The sequence below is a fragment of the Orcinus orca genome, chromosome 10 (genome assembly GCF_937001465.1).
Source record: "Orcinus orca chromosome 10, mOrcOrc1.1, whole genome shotgun sequence".
Classification (NCBI taxonomy): domain Eukaryota; kingdom Metazoa; phylum Chordata; class Mammalia; order Artiodactyla; family Delphinidae; genus Orcinus; species Orcinus orca.
In genome coordinates, this window is record NC_064568.1 from 48,373,229 (window position 1) to 48,389,195 (window position 15,967).

A 15,967-nucleotide genomic window follows, 5' to 3' on the forward strand; every position below is an offset into this window, starting at 1 on the left:
AGAAGTCTGCGTGCCACAACTAAGACCCGAAGCAGCCAAAAATTAAAATAAATAAATACATTTAAAAAATTGACAGAGGTTGACTTGCTTTTAAAAAAAAATCATAAATGATTTTCAAAACCAGACTTTTTCCTATAGTTAAAAAAAAATAATAGCATATGAGAATGATCATTTAAATCCCTATGATTTGCTCTATTCAATTTAACAAAATTCTGTTGTTACTTTTTATTGTTTTTACTGAAGTATAGTTGACTTACAATGTTATGTTCATTTCAGGCATAAAACATAGTAATTTGATATTTTTATAGATTACACACCAAAGTTATTACAATATTACTGACTATGTTCCCTGTGCTGTACATTACATCCCTGTAACTTATTTATTTTATAGCTGGAAGTTTGTACCTCTCAATCCCCTTCACCTATATCGCCATCCTCCCCACCCTCCTCAGCTCCGGCAACCACTAGTTTATTCTCATTTTGTTTTAACAGCATATAAACTTAAATGAGGCAATACATGGCAAAAAATTATAGTGGGGTAGACTAATGTTTTTGTCTATCTATGATAATCCCACTATCAATAACTAGCCACTGGTCTTTGGGCAAATAATTTAAAGTTTCATGCCTGATAGAGCATCTATACAATAAGAGGGTAATACTAGATCCTAGATTCATCCTAAACTGCTAAAACACTAAAACTATGATCCAATCAAACTATTTCACAGCTTCTCAGATAAGGATGAATGCTCATACATACCTGTTTTGCAAAATATATTTTTCTCTATTACATGGTGGTATACACTATTTTCAAATATCTGAGTTTTGTAAGTCTGTTTGAGGTAAACTGTCAACTACCTGCATTCCTTTGGAAATGAATGAATAATCATTTTGATTAGCTGAATTTTATGTGCTGCATTAAACAATTTAAGAGTTAACTATTTAACAGAAATTTTTCTGAGATAGGTATACTGCACTTTTCTGCCTTCTTAAATAAAGACAGTGAGTAACCCTTTTTAATGACATCCCCACCACAATCATTACATTGTGTGCCAAACTCTATTGGTTTACAGAGGATGTTCTACCCAGTAGTAAGGGGGTCACAGGCAGCTACACTTTATAAACTCTTGGGCTTGCTTTTCACCATCTCTTCTACCTTGGTGTCAACTCTGATTTCCTGCTGCCCAACCACAGTAAGCATTCTACCCACTTTGGGGATACCCCCTGTTCCTAATTTGCTAACAACAACCAACAACCAACTTGTCAGAAATTTGTATAAAAGTAAAAAACAGTCTCTGAGTGAAGGTGTCTCCTTGTTATGAGAATTAAATGAGATCATATACATAAAATGCTTAACAATGCCTGACACACAGTAAACTCAACAAACACAATTAACTTCCTGAATATCACCCATGTTCATTCTTCACCTTAATTAAACTTAAATCTCTCCTGAATTTGATCATAAAGCTGGTTATCTAATTAATTCTAATTAATATTCCTTCAAGATCACTGGATCTGTCCAGTACCATTTAAATTGGTGCCTCCCAATATTTTACCCCTACCTCAAGGCACTAATAGAAAATGATTTATCTGTAGAGGACTTAGGGGATGCTGCTCAAAGGCCAGGGACGTGGACTATGCCCAGAGCCTGACCAGCCTCCCTGAAAAGAATGAGACTCTCAGCTCACAGGTAACCTTTTCATGGAGTTTGGAAAGTTAGACAATACTTTAGAATGTTTAATCTACATGATTTAGTTCAGAAATTGCCCATGTTCCTGCTCCAGGTTCACAGAATCAGAAATGTTATTGCTCTACACAGCAACTGTTGAGAACAGCCAGGTTAATGATAATAATAATCACTAAAGCCAAAGAAAAGAAATGTTCATCTCAGACACTGCTATCATTAAGATTTTTTTAAATGAATTTCTTTCTTTTTTGGAAGGAGTCAAAAGAAAGTTACATGAGCCCCACTCTCAAAATAACTTTTTAAAATCAAAGATAAACTAAATTCTCTAGTAGTAAGATATTCTGCATTAGAACAAACTTTAAAAGAAATCCCATTTTCTTCACATCTCCCTTCTAGAATATGTAACTCAACATGTCTTTCAAAATTACTTACTCCATAATCTTTTACTATAAAATCAGTCTTTTTTCCCGAAGTTTTCTCTTCAGTGCCATTAGTTTTTTAAATGAGTAATAATGGAATCTTACATGACTGGTATATATATACATGTATTGCTTTCATTTTAAACTTTTTCCAAGAAACCATCAACAAACCTGGATTTACCATAGACATTGTATCAATGTTCAGACATCACTGTTTCAATGTAAAGTCAAATGCTAATAATACTGATTGACTGACATCCTGAAATGACTTGCTATTTCTTTTAAATAACATTAATAACGGACCTGAGGAGTTGTGGGTTCACTTCCATTAACACTGTCGGGAGATTTCATAGCTTGGATAGATGCATTCTAAGAAAAAGAAAGAAACATTGTAAAGAAAGGATCAGAAAACTAAAATTTTAAAACTGTTAAGAACAAAGAAAGGCCAAGTACCAAAACCTATTAGATACATTTATCTGTTAAACAAAATTAGTAATTGTTCACTTATTAGAATTTTTCATGCAAGGCAAAACTAGTATGGTAAGTATTTTAGAAAATTCATTTTGCTATAATATCTGTAACCAAATAGCAAAGATTAGTATGCAGCCAAATTTATTTCAAGCTAATCACATATCTCTCCCCATTACAATCTCCCCAGCTTTAACCTCAATATGAAGTTAACATCAGGGATTCAATTAGCAAAACTCATTCAAGTAGAAAACTATCCAGAAAAAGTAACGTCAATTGTTCCTTACAGTAAAATAATATTTAAAGTTATTTGGGCTAAGCTCTGAAAAATATCTTGGCAACAAGAAATGGAAATGCCTCATTCATTTGAAGCCAGCAGTCTAAATGAAATTGTTATGACAATTTTCAGAAAAACTTATAATTAAAAATAATTTCTTCTACATATGAAAGCTTTTTGTTTTCTTTTGTTGGTATGACAAATGCTCCAAGTTACACAACATTCTACTGACTATATCATACCGGCATGAGTTCCATAATGGATGATATTCTTCGAGATTCAAAATTCTACATTGCATTCATAATATACTAAGTGTCTAACTAAAATTAAAGCTATAGAAGCAGCTCATGATAAAATAACTTCCATGTTTTAAACAAAAGCATTCAACGAAATACTAGCCACTATGTTTCAGTAACTTGAAAGTACATTTCCCCTGCAACTCTAGGGCTAACCAAGAAAGGGTCAAATGTATGACTCTTCTTATTCTTAAATACAAGTGGAGAAGGCACTCAGCTTTGCAAAAGTGTTCTCAAATTTTTGAACTCTCATTAGGTATTTGATACTAAGAAATAATTTTAGGTGTGATAAATGTATTGTGGTTATATATTTTTAGTCTTTATCTTTTAGAAATATATACCAAAATACTTAGATATCTGAAATTTGCTTCAAATAATCCCACAGGAATGGGCAGAGGGTATCTGCATGTGTGGGGAGGGTGGGAGTGGTGTGGTTAGGGAGGTATGGGGGGATGGTAATAAGATGGCCATGACTTATTAATTGTTGACACTGGATAATGGATACTGGGGAAGGGGGAAGAAATCTTATGTGACTCATTACTATTTTCACTCTTGCAATACATTTGAATTTTTTCCTCATAAAAGTTTAAATACCTTCTCCCTCTGACATAAAGAGTTATCAAATTTTATCAGTCCAAGACACTTCCTTAAAGTTAAATAGGGGAGAACGGTTGGGGAAACATAGGAATTAACTTTTATCTTCCTGCTCTCTGCCATTTCAAAGAATTAGAAGTCGTATACATGGCATATTATTTGTGTAGCATCATAATTAATGCTTTCCAGCCCTAAAAATATCCTACACTACACACTATAAAATAAAAAAACATACTTCAGAGAAATCAGCAAGTCTCTCTGCCACGCAGTATACCGAAAAGTAAGTTACTGTTAAATTATGGAGAAAGCAAATGAAAGGGCTCCATAAAATATTTAGGTTAGGAAGAAGAGTGGCAAGAAAGTCCATATTCTATTTTAAGTAAATTACTTGACACATGATTGTGGTCCATACAAAAAAAGCTATTCTACAATTGTCTGAAATATCACCCTACCAAACAAACAGCATAACATCTTAAAACTTTTCATCTCTGCATCTATATTTCAATTTACTTGTTATACTATATACCTAAATAAATGCAAGACAGCTAAGGAAAGTATTGGCCTCTGTTACCATGTAAATCTAAGTTAAGAATCTCTAGAAACAAAATTATAGATTTTATCACTACCTGTAATGCCTTCTCCATTTCTGCCCAGCAAATTCTTATTTGTCTTTCAACTTTCAAATGCCCCTTATTTTGTGAAGCTTCATATGGCTGGCCAGAGGGGCTAACACATTTCCTATGCCTGTATTTTCTTCTATGAAGACTTAATTCCTTCGCATTGTTAAGTGTATTCTGACATCTTTGTCTCCATACTAAACTATAAACGCTCGGAGGGCAGGAACCCTACATTTTGCCTGACTGTAGTAGAGGCTCAGTAATTGCTTGTTAAATCTTTATACAGTTACTTCCTTCAGTGTAAGGAGACTTCTGAAGGTCTCCCCCAAGAAAGAAGCCTAAAGAACTAGCTCAACACATGTCACTACTCAGTCACCAACACTTTACCCTGGAGGCAATTCTTAGATAACAGGAAAACGTTTCTAAAGTGCATTTAACTTAAAAGCACACACAGGTTCCCTGCCAGATTTGTCTTCAATTATGGTGTTTTGTGTATGTGTGTTTTGTTTTTTTGTTTTTTGTTTGTTTGTTTTTAATTTTCGGCCACACTGCGTGGCTCACGTGATCTTAGTTCCCCGACCAGGGACCGAACCCCGTGCCCACAGCAGTGAAAGCGCTGAGTCCTAACCACTGGACTGCCAGGGAATTCCCTTCAATTACGTTTTGTTCAGTCTTTCAACAACTACTTTTGACTACCGAGCACTAAGGATACAGCAACTTTTACAATTTGGGGTAAAGAGAGGCATTTTTCCAAAAACTGAATTAAGGAAAAGTCAGCAATTGGTGAAATAAAATAATGAATTAGACGCTCACTAAATTTTTATTCTACTATAGGTTACGCTATGGTTTTATGTGAGGAGAAATAAGTTTTTATCTGAACAAAACAAAATTTAAATAAGATTAATGCAGACTTTCAGCCTACTTAAATTATTTTAAATAGTTCTAAAGCCTCCATTCTAAAATTATTAGCATTTGTCACAGTAGGATAGGCACTCAATATAAATCATTTTATGTTCTAACGGAAGTGAGCCTGAGAGAAGCTCTTTTTTGTTGTGGTTTTTTAAGGCTCTATTACTACTACATGAAGTGTAATATCCTTTTATGTTTTTAAAATAAGTTGGTAAGTTATCTCTAACTGGGACTCCTGTCTCCCTCTCAAACCAGTATTGAAAACAGTGAGGTGTTAGAGACCACTATACCTGAGAGCCAAGCTAAGGCATTATGAGAACTCTGAGCTGCTTCCTTTTCTAAAACCAAGTTTAGAATGTAATATAAGACTGATACTGGCCATATGCAGACCAAGTCTTTACTGGCTGCATGGATAAATACAGAAGTGTTCTAACTTCATTACTAGCCACTTAATAAATTAAACCAATTCTCACTGTTTAAAAAAACCCCAATCCCATTTCAGTCGGTGTCCATTCTAACAACAAAAGCATCCTTACTAGGCAATCAAACATCCCTAAGTTTTAATTTGCTAAATTAAGAACTCAGATACTTTATGAAGTAAGTCTACTTTCCCCAAGTGAAATTATCAATATATACAAGATTCAAAATTGTATGAATTCACTCAGTTGAAAAACAAACAGGTAACTATTTCCTTTCAAATGTTTAATACACAGAAAACTGGTACTCTCCCCAAATAAGATGCAATTACTTGTTACAGTAGACTCCACCTGCCTACTCAATGTTGTTTAATTATGGATTTACATAAAATGCATTTTTCTTTCCTAAAAATGTGAGTCAAGTCTCAAAATATTCTTGGCCTCCTACCAACAGAGATTCCTAGCAATGCATACCTCTTTTAGTTAATGAGCAAACATTCCCTAGGGAGAAAACTTAAGCGTTTAGACCAAGTGAAAGTATTCGTCACTACATTAAGGAAAACAGTGTTATTCTGTTGCTGTTAAAAAGCTAGCAAAAAACACACCAGCCATCAGAATTCAGCAATTTACTCTCTGATTTTTTTAGAGGGAGGTTAGCAACAGGGCACTGAAGATGCTTTGAGAGATGGTTAAGTGACAAGCAACATGAGATGTGCTTCTAGAATTACCAAATTACTTTGCTTCCCCACAAAGGGAATGCAGAAAGCGGTGGAAGGACTCACCACACCGTCAGTCTGGGTTTTAGGCTGCTTGGAGGAATCCAAAGCAAAGATAGTATACTCAGAGAGAAAAGCAGGCTCTGCTATCATCCCGGCTAGGAGCTGTCTCATTCAGTGTAATGAGCAGAGGTATAAAAATAAAACAAAGGATGAAAGACAAATCATAAGGGAATGTTGCAAAGTGTTCTCACCGCACAGCACACACAACGCTATAATGGCCTTGTGCTACCACTACTGCTGCCACCCATCACTCCACCCATAGAAATAGTAAGTTGCTGGGAAAGGTCAGGAAGGGAGATGAGGTGAGCTGTTTTGGATCTCAAAACTCAACTTTAAACAACTTGCTTATTGGCATACAAATGATATATGCAACAGGCACCACAGCACACAGCACATCTGGCAATTCAGTATGAGAGCCTATACCAGTAAGAACAATACATGGTAAAGAACACAAAGCCTTAGTATAACAAATATTGAGCCACTCATTTTTATATATTCAAAAAGACAGCATGGAAATTTATGGGGAGTATAAACACATAAAACTTTAAATAATCATTTATTTCTACTTATATACAAATACAGTTTTCTCCAATACACACAGAAGAAACTTTTGAAACAAATTTATAATAAGTTTTAAGGATAAATTCTATTATACTAGGTCTTTTGATATATATTCTCTTCTGAGCTTCAATTTTCTTTCAGAAACTGTATACTATACACCAAAATACTAGCTATCATGAATTAGATGTATAAGAAATTATAATTAAAATGAACTTTTTCATGGTGGGGGTTACACAAACATACATATGTAATAAAACTGCATAAAACTACACACACACACACACACACACACATAAAACAGGTGAAATTTGAATAAGCTCTGTGGATGTCACAGAGGTTACCAATGTCAATTTCCTTGTTTTGATAGGGTACTACAGTTATATAAGATGTTACCTTTGGGAGAAACTGGATAAAGGGTACACAGAGCCTCCCTAAAAAGAAATTTTTTAACCTCTCATGAATCTGATTATTTCAAAATAAAAACTTTAAAAAACAAAAGTTTTGAAACATTAACTTAGCAGTTAATGTATGTTATTATATAATATATAATGAAGAATTATGTCATAAAATAAATGTCTGCAAAAGTTTAAAAACTTACACTTTTCATCTCAGTGCTCTAGAGTTATGGATGACTAGAGCCGTCACTAACTCTTCATCTGGTCCTACATTAGAGGTCACCTTACAGATGAGACAAATTTTTTTTTAAAGTCTTTTTTGGTTATGTTAATAACTGGTACTCTTTGGGTAGGATTCAAGAATTGATCTTACACTAAACCCTAAAATTTAGTGTCAGTAGTATACTAAAATACACTAGATGCCTGTTTAGCTCTAGGGTATCATATAGTTTCCACTCCTGCTGAAAATCTTACTCTCCCAGAAACTCAGAAAGGTCATCTTTTGAGTGGATGTTATCTTAAGTTAAATGCTATACAAATTCACTCTTCTTAGGCTTCCAAAGTTAATTTTTGAAATGAAGTCACTCTTCATATCACATAAGAAAATAATTTAAAATTTCACAGTTAAGAGTAGATTTGGGGCTTCCCTCATGGCGCAGTGGTTAAGAATCTGCCTGTCAATGCAGGGGACACGGGTTCGAGCCCTGGTCCAGGAAGATCCCACATGCCACGGAGCAACTAAGCCTGTGTGCCACAATTACTGAGCCTGCGCTCTAGAGCTTGCGAGTCAAAACTACTGAGCCCAAGCGCCACATTACTGAAGCCCGCATGCCTAGAGCCCATGCTCCACAACAAGAGAAACCACCACAATGAGGAGCCCGCACACTGCAACAAAGAGTAGCCCCCACTCACCGCAACTAGAGAAAGCCTGCGCGCAGCAACGAAGACCCAACACAGCCAAAAATAAAAATAAATTAAATAAATAAATCTATTTTTTTAAAAAAAAGTAGATTTGGAATTTTAAGAGAAAAACACAAAAGCTGTATAGAAACCAGTACAGAAACACATGCTGACCAAACATTTCAAAAGAAAGTGCTACCAAACAACGATTTACATTCCATGCCATAGCCCAAGTAAAAAAGCAAACTATGTCCAAATTAGTTTCCGTTGACAGCTATTTCAAAGCCTAAGGAGGCTTCCTCCCCACTTGTGGTCCTTGTCATTTGCTTCTTATGCCTATCAAAGTCTCCCAAGATTCAGTTCTCAAATATCCTCAATAAGTCTGTCTCAACTCTTTCAAACTGTTGAAATTCTAATTCAAATCTGCTAAGAATTTAATTCGCCTCTTCTGTGTGGTCCCATCAGTTGAACTAACACTGACTAAAGTTTTATGTATCTCAACATTCATGACGACTACCTAAAACTCCGATCAGATATGTGTTGAAAGCTTTCAATCTATCCTCCATGTCTCTTACTCTTAGATAATTATCTATCTCTATCTCTGTGTTTTTGGTGGGATTACTCAGTATTCTTTTCAAACTCCCTAATTTTCCCTTGAACTGGGACCAGTCTGAGTTTTATTCTGATTTACATTCTTATATCATTTTTTTTTATTTCCAGGGTTTCTAATAGGTTCTTTTTCATATCTACCTAGTCTATTTTTTGGCCTCTTTTTTCCCCACAATTCTCTGTTCTTTTTAAGAAAACTATTACTTCATTTATCCTACTGAAAATACTTGTTTCAAAGTCTTATCCAGACTGCCCTTTTAATTATTCTAATTTCACCTGGAATAAATTGATATCCCAATTCCTATTTTTACTGGCTGTCTTCTTAGCATTTATTTTAGCATTTTCATTTACAGGCTTATTTTGAGGAAGGTATTTTCCTTCTCCTTCCTCCTGTGCTCATCCCTCCTTATCCAGTCAATCTGATTCCCTGGGCCCCAGTTTGGGTTTCCTGCCCTATCACAACACAGAGGTTATCACAGATTCAGTCACTAAGCTGATGCGAGGTTTGGTTCAGTTGTTGGTCATGAAGCCTCCCTAGAGACAGCAGCTTCTCACAATGGGCCACAGAGAGCTCTATGCATCAGCTGGGAAACGCTTTTTTCAACCTCCTTTCACCAGTGCCATGAGCCCCACTTTAGCCTCTGGCTTGCAGCACTCAATCAAACTCTGGCAGCACAGAACCCTCCCAGTCCTTCTCAACCAGAGTTCAAAGAGAAAATTAAGTCTAAAGCCAGCAGAAAGGCATCTGCTACCTAGCATCCACTGTATGTAATGAATTAATATGTCTCCTATGTACTAATGTACCTCCTATTAGGAGAGGGACCCTAAAAAGTTTAGTATCTTTTAGTATCTCTGCCTTGAAGAGAAGAGGTCCTGTTTCTATCTTCACAGACACTGTTATATATAGCTATTAGTAGCAACACCTACTTTTTTGAGTCAAATTCACTTCCTTATTATTTGCAATAATGTATACCTTAAGAAGTACACAATATACTCAGTAGAAGATACAAGAAAAAAACTGCCTATAGTAGCAGCAGGTGAGAAAATATGCAGTACAGACTGTGGTTAAATCATTTTGACCAAATCGAAGGTCATGAATTAAGGCCCTATTTTGTCTATATGGGTATTTCCACTATACATAAAGTTAAAGACATACAAAGCCATTAAACAAAAAAGATAGCAAAAAAGGACTGATGAGCACTGAAAAGACCAAGGCTATATAAAGATGGCAAAAAACAGATATCAGGCCAGAAAACCAGGAAAGTAACAAAACAGATTCAAGTAATTTCTGCTAAGTCCCAGGGCATCTGGGACTTGAGAAAAATAAGTCATCAAAGATCAGCATGCCACTCCAATCCTGAGAATGCTCACTACACTCATCAAGAAAGTGGAATCAAACACTGGTTCATATTTTGACAGAGTAAAATAAAAAGAGAGAAGATTCATATTATATTACTAATATCAGGAATAAAAGAGGAAAAATTACTACTGCATTTACAGAAATAAAAAGGATTATAAGGCAATGCTACAAACAACTGTATGCCAACAAACTGGACAACATGGATGACACAGACAAATTCCTAGACAGACACATATTACCAAAACTGATGCAGGGAGGAACAGAAAATATCAACAGAACTATAAAAAATGAAGAGATTGATGAGGGTATTGAGGCTGTGCCTAGGATCCCCAGGAAAGAGTACCAGGTCAACTGGACAGATCAGCCATCTGTGCAGGATGAAACAGCGCCACAGAGCCGCAGACCTCAGGGTCAGTGCACATCACCCTACTCTCCTTTGCCTTTAACGTCTACAATCATATAGATGATTTTTTACAGCCCTATAAGGAAGCCTGAGACACTGCAATCAAAGACAGACTTATTTAGATTTACATATAATATTTACTAATATGGGAAAATAGACATTAGGATTTTCAGCAATAGCTGAAAAAAGGTAAAACATTTAATTGATGGAAATATCAACTTAATGAAACCATTCTACTTCCCAAGCATTCTAGATTACATAGACTTTACTGTACCTACTGGAGAGATGGGACAAATATTTATAATTTGAATTAAACTTCCACATTTTGCTAAAAATAAACTTAAAACTAAAAGTGAGGATCCCATCACTGACAGAGTATCTTCCATCTTAGAGGTTTAACAAGATGAAAAACCTGGGGCTGGGGGTGGGGGGGGTGCGGCATGGTGACTAACAATTTTTTTCTATTTTTTGCAACAGGAAAAAGAAATTATATTTTCATTGACTTGTTTTGTAAATCTGGATTTTTACATTAGGTTAAGATGATACATCTGTATTTACCATTTACCTTAAGGTGGATTATGGTACAAGATGGATCTGTCTTAGACTTTATCCATCAAGCTTTAAATTTTTTTTTTAACATCTTTATTGGAGTATAATTGCTTTACAATGGTGTGTCAGTTTCTGCTGTATAACTAGGTGAATCAGCTATACATATACATATATCCCCATATCTCCTCCCTCTTGCAACTCCCTCCCACCATCCCTATCCTACCCCGCTTGGTGGTGCACACAAAGCACTGAGCTGATCTCCCTGTGCTATGCGGCTGCTTCCCACTAGCTATCTATTTTACATTTGGTAGTGTATATAAGTCCATGCCACTCTCACTTTGTCCCAGCTTACCCTTCCCCCTCCTCATGTCCTCAGGTCCATTCTCTGTAACAAGATAATTTTATGTAATGTCCTTTATAAGTTAATCATGAAATTTCAAAGTCCTTTATTTATTGTAAAATAAGTTGAACTAAAGTTTACATTTCACTTTGTGGTCAAAAACATCTTTTAGAGTTGTTAGAAAATGCTTAAAAAGCAAGGAGACGGGGCTTCCCTGGTGGCGCAGTGGTTGAGAATCTGCCTGCCAATGCAGGGGACACGGTTCGAGCCCTGGTCTGGGAGGGTCCCATGTGCCGCGGAGCAACTGAGCCCATGAGCCACAACTACTGAGCCTGCACGTCTGGAGCCTGTGCTCCGCAGCAAGAGAGGCCGCGATAGTGAGAGGCCCCCGCTTGCCGCTGCTGGGGAAAGCCCTCACACAGAAACGAAGACCCAACACAGCCATAAATTAATTAATTAATTAAAAAAAAAAGCAAGGAGACGAAGTGATGATACTGCTTTGGCTTTCAATCAGAAACCATTCCTTAAACTATACCTATAAGCACAGGACCTTTAGTATTGAAATTTGGGAAGAAATAAAAACTAACCGTTAGCTTACTTAGCCTGCTGTAAAAGAATGCTCAAACCACCCCTTTCAGAAAGGATTATTTTGTAAAGATATATTCAATTTTAATGTTTTAAAGCATCCTAGATAAATCCTTTTTAAAAAGCAATAGTAGCAATCAACAAGTGGTTTTCAAGGTTTCTACTATATTATATGTAAACCAATATACCATAATATTAACCAATATAGTAAGTGTAGGAATGATGCCATTAACACTGACTGCAAAAAGTGTTTTCACTACTCAGTACTGCAGCTTTCATTCCAACTGGTTACACATATAAACTAAGTTCAACAACATTAAACTTGAAATCATAAAGTTAAAGAATTGCAATACTGCAAATAATGCTTAAGAAAATAAGATCTCAAAGAAAGTATGCATATACTTTATACTCTTAAGTACTTTGTCAGATCATTTAAATACATAAACCAAGGACACAGTATATATGCCATTAACTTTGAATGCAAAAACTATGAAGTTTTTAAGTTTATTTTGCTATCAACATCTATTAAATAAAGGTTTTTTAAAATTATGTTTTAAAATAACATCAAGGCAGTTTGGAAAAATCTTTCAAATTTTTTAATTTGCATACACCCTACGACCCAGCAATCCCACTCTTAGAAATCTATCCTAAAGAATAACAGCATTGAAAACCAAAAGACAACCCTCAGAATGGGAGAAAATATTTGCAAATGAAGCAACTGACAAAGGATTAATTTCCAAAATTTACAAGCAGCTCATGCAGCTCAATAACAAAAAAACAAACAACCCAATCCAAAAATGGGCAGAAGACCTAAATAGACATTTCTCCAAAGAAGATATACAGACTGCCAACAAACACATGAAAGAATGCTCAACATCATTAATCATTAGAGAAATGCAAATCAAAACTACAATGAGATATCATCTCACACCACTCAGAATGGCCATCATCAAAAAATCTAGAAACAATAAATGCTGGAGAGGGTGTGGAGAAAAGGGACTCTTGCACTGCTGGTGGGAATGTGAATTGGTTCAGCCACTATGGAGAACAGAATGGAGGTTCCTTAAAAAACTACAAATAGAACTACCATATGACCCAGCAATCCCACTACTGGGCATATACCCTGAGAAAACCAAAATTCAAAAGGAGTCATGTACCAAAATATTCATTGCAGCTCTATTTACAATAGCCCGGAGATGGAAACAACCTAAGTGCCCATCATCGGATGAATGGATAGAGAAGATGTGGCACATATATGCAATGGAATATTACTCAGCCATAAAAAGAAATGAAATTGAGCTATTTGTAATGAGGTAGATAGACCTAGAGTCTGTCATACAGAGTGAAGTAAGTCAGAAAGAGAAAGACAAATACCGTATGCTAACACATATATATGGAATTTAAGAAAAAAAACTGTCATGAAGAACCTAGGAGTAAGACAGGAATAAAGACACAGACCTACTGGAGAACGGACTTGACGATATGGGGAGGGGGAAGGGTGAGCTGTGATAGGGCGAGAGAGAGGCATGGACATATATACACTAACAAACGTAAAGTAGATAGCTAGTGGGAAGCAGCCGCATGGGGTATCGGCTCGGTGCTTTGTGACCGCCTGGAGGGGTGGGATAGGGAGGGTGGGAGGGAGGGAGACGCAAGAGGGAGGAGATATGGGAACATATGTATATGTATAACTGATTCACTTTGTTATAAAGCAGAAACTAACACACCATTGTAAAGCAATTATACCCCAATAAAGATGTTAAAAAAAAAAGAATAAAATTACAAAAAGTGACATTAGCAACCATTCTAGAAGAAGCACACAGCCTCTATAGAAATACAAGTAAATTCGCTCTTTTTCCTTAAAGGAGCATTCAAGTGCATTTTGTTCATTTTTACAGTAATGAAAGAGAGTGCCCTTCAGTCAATTTTCAGGACCTGGTACAAATTACTATACTTTCTCCCTTTAAATGTCAAGGGCAAAAAGTGGAGGGCTCCCCAGCCACCCAGAGCCAAGCGCCTGGGCCAGCAGTGGGAGCTGAAGGATCCCCTGTGCTCAGAACACAGGGGCGCCCCGCGAGGCCCCGGGTCCGCGAGGCCCCAGGTGGGTCCGCGAGGCCCCGAGTGAGTCCTTGAGGCCCCGGTCTGGCACGCGCAGGACCTAGTGCCCAGAGGTTCCGACACCCCACGAACTGTCCCACATCCCGATGCCAACGGTCGCCTCAGCGCCGTAAGCTTCGCGTCTACAGACTTCGGGGCCGCCCAGAAGCCAAAGCCCGTCGAAGGTCCGACCCCGCTGACCCGCGAGCATGGGCAGCTACCTGAGCATGTACCTGGGCACGGCCAAGGCCGTGCAGCCAGCCCACGCCCAGAAGCGCTGGTCCCCATGGTCCCCATGGACCGGGCCTGCCCGCGGCACTTGCCTCCCGATGGGACGGGACAGGCGCCCAATCCTGTGCTACCGCCGCCGCCGCTAGGATCACGAGCTCTGGTTCCGCAGCAGGCGGCCGCTCCCCGCCGCCCTGCGCAGCTGGAAGTACTACCCGGTCCGTGGGTCCTCGGTGCCCCAGGGCTGGAGGCGCCTTCCCAGCGGGCCGCCCCTCCGCACCTCCTCGGGGCTGGGGTTTTCCGGCCATGGCAACGATGGTTTCACGATGAGGTCCCAGTGGAACGCCCACCTCTCCTGCCACATGCAGAGCCTGGTGGACATCCGTACCGCCCCCGCTGAAAGCCTAAGCAGCTTGTCCACCTGTCCGTCCAGCCAGGAATCCCTGGACCCCTGTGCCAAGGAGACTGCGCTGAGGGCCCTCAGCCGATGCGAGGAAGGACAAAGGCGGCTCGACGGGCCTCTCAGGTCTGAGAGCCCCGAGCCCAGGCTGTCGGCCTTCCAGCCAGTGATGAGGAATGGAGTGGTCCCTGTCTTTGTGCCCAGGCCGGGGCCTCTGAGAAGAAGCATCTGCTCCGGGTGCAAGCGCCTCCGAGAAGAGGACACTGAGCCCCGGCCTGACCAGCAGCCCTGTCTGAGCCTTCCCTGTCTGCCGCCCACCCTGCTGTGAGGCCCCCCCACCCCCCACCCGCCCAGGGCACAGTCACAGAGCCTCGCTGGAGAGATGGGGGCGGATCAGCACTCCCAGGCCTGGGCCTCCTGCAGCCTGACGTCTCCCTTGAGTCCTGAGAGCCAAGGCCACCTCCTCCTGACATTCAAACCCACATTTCTTTTACCCAGCTGACCCCTGCCCTACCCCTGCCTGAGTCACTGGCACGGACCGCCAGGCCAGCTCCCTCCACTCCAGCCAGGAGCTGCCAAGCCCCAGAGCCACCTCTCCTACCTGCAGAGCCCGCCCTGAGGAAGCACCGCTGACATCCAGGCCTGCACTCCCTCCTGCCCACCCACCCTTGCTGCCTTTGCCCCTGAGAAGACCCTTCTCAGAGGACCCTTCTCAGGAAGGCGTGCTTCTCCCCTATTGCCCACTTCATACAGTTTAAAGGTTGTTCTTATTTTAAATAATACTAAAATAGCTTCATTATCCTAAAAAAAAAAAAAAGTTTCTCAGAATACTACTTTCCATCCAAATCACTGTTCAAGAATACATGTTTTTTAATACTTAAAAAAAAAAAGAGTAACAGCACTGTAACTTATGCATTATGTAAAATGCTCAGTCCAGTACTACTTTTAATATTGAAAAGATTATAAAATTTGACTCATAATATTGAGACTTTTCCCTAACTAATCTATAGAGTCAATGCAATCCCAATAAAAATCTCTACAGGTTTCTTTGTTGTCAGTGCTATATTTTATTTTGTTTTGA

At 38.6% G+C, this 15,967-nt stretch overlaps 1 protein-coding gene across 7 annotated transcripts in view; it reads right to left on the reverse strand.

Annotated features, from left to right (window-relative positions):
* The window catches only part of GOLGA4 (golgin A4), a 105,139-nt gene that overhangs the window by 72,481 nt on the left and 16,691 nt on the right, over window positions 1-15,967 (reverse strand). For 4 of the 7 annotated variants that reach the window (XR_007479674.1, XR_007479673.1, XM_049715837.1 and 1 more), the window contains exons 3-4: window positions 6,463-6,561; window positions 2,407-2,472 (exon numbers count right to left, since the gene is read on the reverse strand). The exons of 2 other annotated variants lie outside the window; for them this stretch is intronic. Coding sequence is in view for 2 of the 5 variants with exons in the window: in XM_049715837.1 (XP_049571794.1) it covers window positions 2,407-2,472; window positions 6,463-6,561 (165 nt within the window). In the remaining 3 variants the exon portion in view is untranslated. The remainder of the gene's footprint in view (window positions 1-2,406; window positions 2,473-6,462; window positions 6,562-15,967) is intronic. One more of the 7 variants, XR_007479675.1, reaches the window with a different exon arrangement.